This window comes from Cibotium barometz, chromosome 24 (assembly GCF_041138505.1).
Source record: "Cibotium barometz isolate CiBa-2024 chromosome 24, ASM4113850v1, whole genome shotgun sequence".
Classification (NCBI taxonomy): Eukaryota; Viridiplantae; Streptophyta; class Polypodiopsida; order Cyatheales; family Cibotiaceae; genus Cibotium; species Cibotium barometz.
In genome coordinates this window covers 41116502-41118529 of record NC_141069.1, presented here as the reverse complement: position 1 = coordinate 41118529, position 2028 = coordinate 41116502, and the positions used below count along the sequence as shown (strand labels likewise).

At 39.3% G+C, this 2028-nt stretch overlaps 1 protein-coding gene across 1 annotated transcript in view; it reads right to left on the bottom strand.

Moving 5' to 3' along the window:
* Positions 1-1114: 1114 nt before the first annotated feature.
* LOC147625303 (uncharacterized) overlaps positions 1115-2028 on the bottom strand; it is a 1974-nt gene continuing 1060 nt past the window's right edge. Inside the window, exon 2 of the mRNA XM_086818978.1 lies at positions 1115-2028. This exon is cut by the window's right edge and continues 128 nt beyond it. Within this exon, the coding sequence (XP_086675104.1) occupies positions 1611-2028 (418 nt within the window). The 3' untranslated portion in view covers positions 1115-1610.

The window sequence follows — 2028 nt, the reverse complement described above, 5'->3', positions numbered from 1 at the left end:
TTTAAAGTTCCACTTCAAATGTGATAGGTGTGAAAAGGGCTAAATATATATGTCTCAAGAACAAGCATATTCAATTTTGTATCGCATATTAAGAACAAGCATATTCAATTTTGTATCGCATATTGTACCTTGTGGGCATCTTTTCGGAATCTCTATTCCTCACAAATGAGAGTTACAACACGTGTGAAAACGAAGATTCCGTAGCACCAGAGAGCTCAAGAATTTTATACATCGCACGTTTGTGGAATCGATAGTCGAGAGGCCTGCCGGCTTCCTAGGCAACCAACTTTCTTCAAAAACAAGCATCTAAAAATAAAAGCATGAACAGTCCATTGACAACTAACTACCCACCCCCAAAAAAAAAAGCGAGCTGCTTTAATTGATTTATGTATATCAAATATATATATATATATATATATATATATATATATATATATATATATATTCACATCCCACTTGAAATTACAATTAACCCTTCTAAACTTTTCTCGATTCCACTCAACTAACATTACTAACCCTAATTTAACGTTACTAATAAAATCCGACATCGCTCCAACATTGAAACATGCAATTGTGCATGAAAAATAAAATTTCAAAAAACATAATGAGAAAAGTAATAGAGCCTGCAAGAGCCATACCAAATATTGATTGGCATACATTCTGCTTGGGTGTGTGTATATATATGTGTGTATATATATATACACACACAAATAAAATATATATATACACACACACACATATATATTTATATATATGTGTATATGTATATATGTGTGTGTATGTATGTGTACGCGTGCGCAAGCATGCATGCTTATATATACACATACACACATATGTATGTACGTGTGTGTGTGCATGCACACAAAAATACATGTGTGTGTAAAAGAGAGAGAGAAGAGAGAAGAGAGAAAGTTAGAGAGAGTTTAAATATTAAACCATCAACACTTGTACCATTTGATAGTGACCATATTTTTGTACAATTCCACTTCATAAGCCGTGCTCATAATCTATGTATAGAGACATTTACGTCACCAATGAGGTAGTTGTGACCAAAAGTCAAAAGGGACTCATCATGTGTGGTGGGGGAGAGGATTTCTTTAACAAGTGCTCACCATTTGACAAATGAAAATTATAAACATTTGACAAATGAGAATCTCCACATGTGGGGGAAGCATTCCTTTGCCAAGGGTGCTCCCGGGCCATGTACATTTCGTCTAGCATGGGCAGCGCCCGAAATCCCCCATGGACAGCCTGGACAGCCTAGCTGCCATGGAAGCCATGATCTCTTGCAACAACCAAAAGTCCACAAACACATGGTAGGGTTGTGTTCCTATCGTTAACCTTCTTCAAAATTCACACATTGCTTTGAGAGAATCCAAAACAATTACAAATACCAAATTTACAGATTGCTTTGAGAGAATCCAAAAAGATTACGACAATTTTGTTTGAGAGCTTCCAAAACAATCACACATACAATGAAGCCTAGGCTGTTCACGATCATGAACACTCCTTCGCTTCTTATTTGCTTGTTCATATGCTACCCTCCCATATTAGCTTTACCTTGCATTGAAGATCAACACAAGTTTGGGGGACTTCCTGACCCATCATGCTCAGTTGGGCACCAATTCAACGTCTTGCTGCGGGGACACATTGAACATTTGCTTGAAGTCGTTGGCCGTGTCCAAGAAATGAAGCAGCAGGGTGAGAAGAACCGAGCACATGAACATGGGGATGGGCCCGAAGAGCCACAAAAACATGGGGAATGAGAAGTAAAAAGACCTCAATCCAATGGACCAGAATTGACCACCCCTTACGATGGCCTTGTCGACATACTCGGGGGAGAGCCCCGGCGCACAAGCCCCGAGAGGTATGCTTATGAGGAAGCTCACATGGCTGTAGTATCTCACCGACTGCACATTGCAGAGAAAGGCTATCAAGAAGCATGCCAACACGCAGATAAGCTTGATGGAGGTTGTCACAGCTCTCTCGTCTCCTAGCAATAAGCTTATTTGATGTGGCTTGCCACTG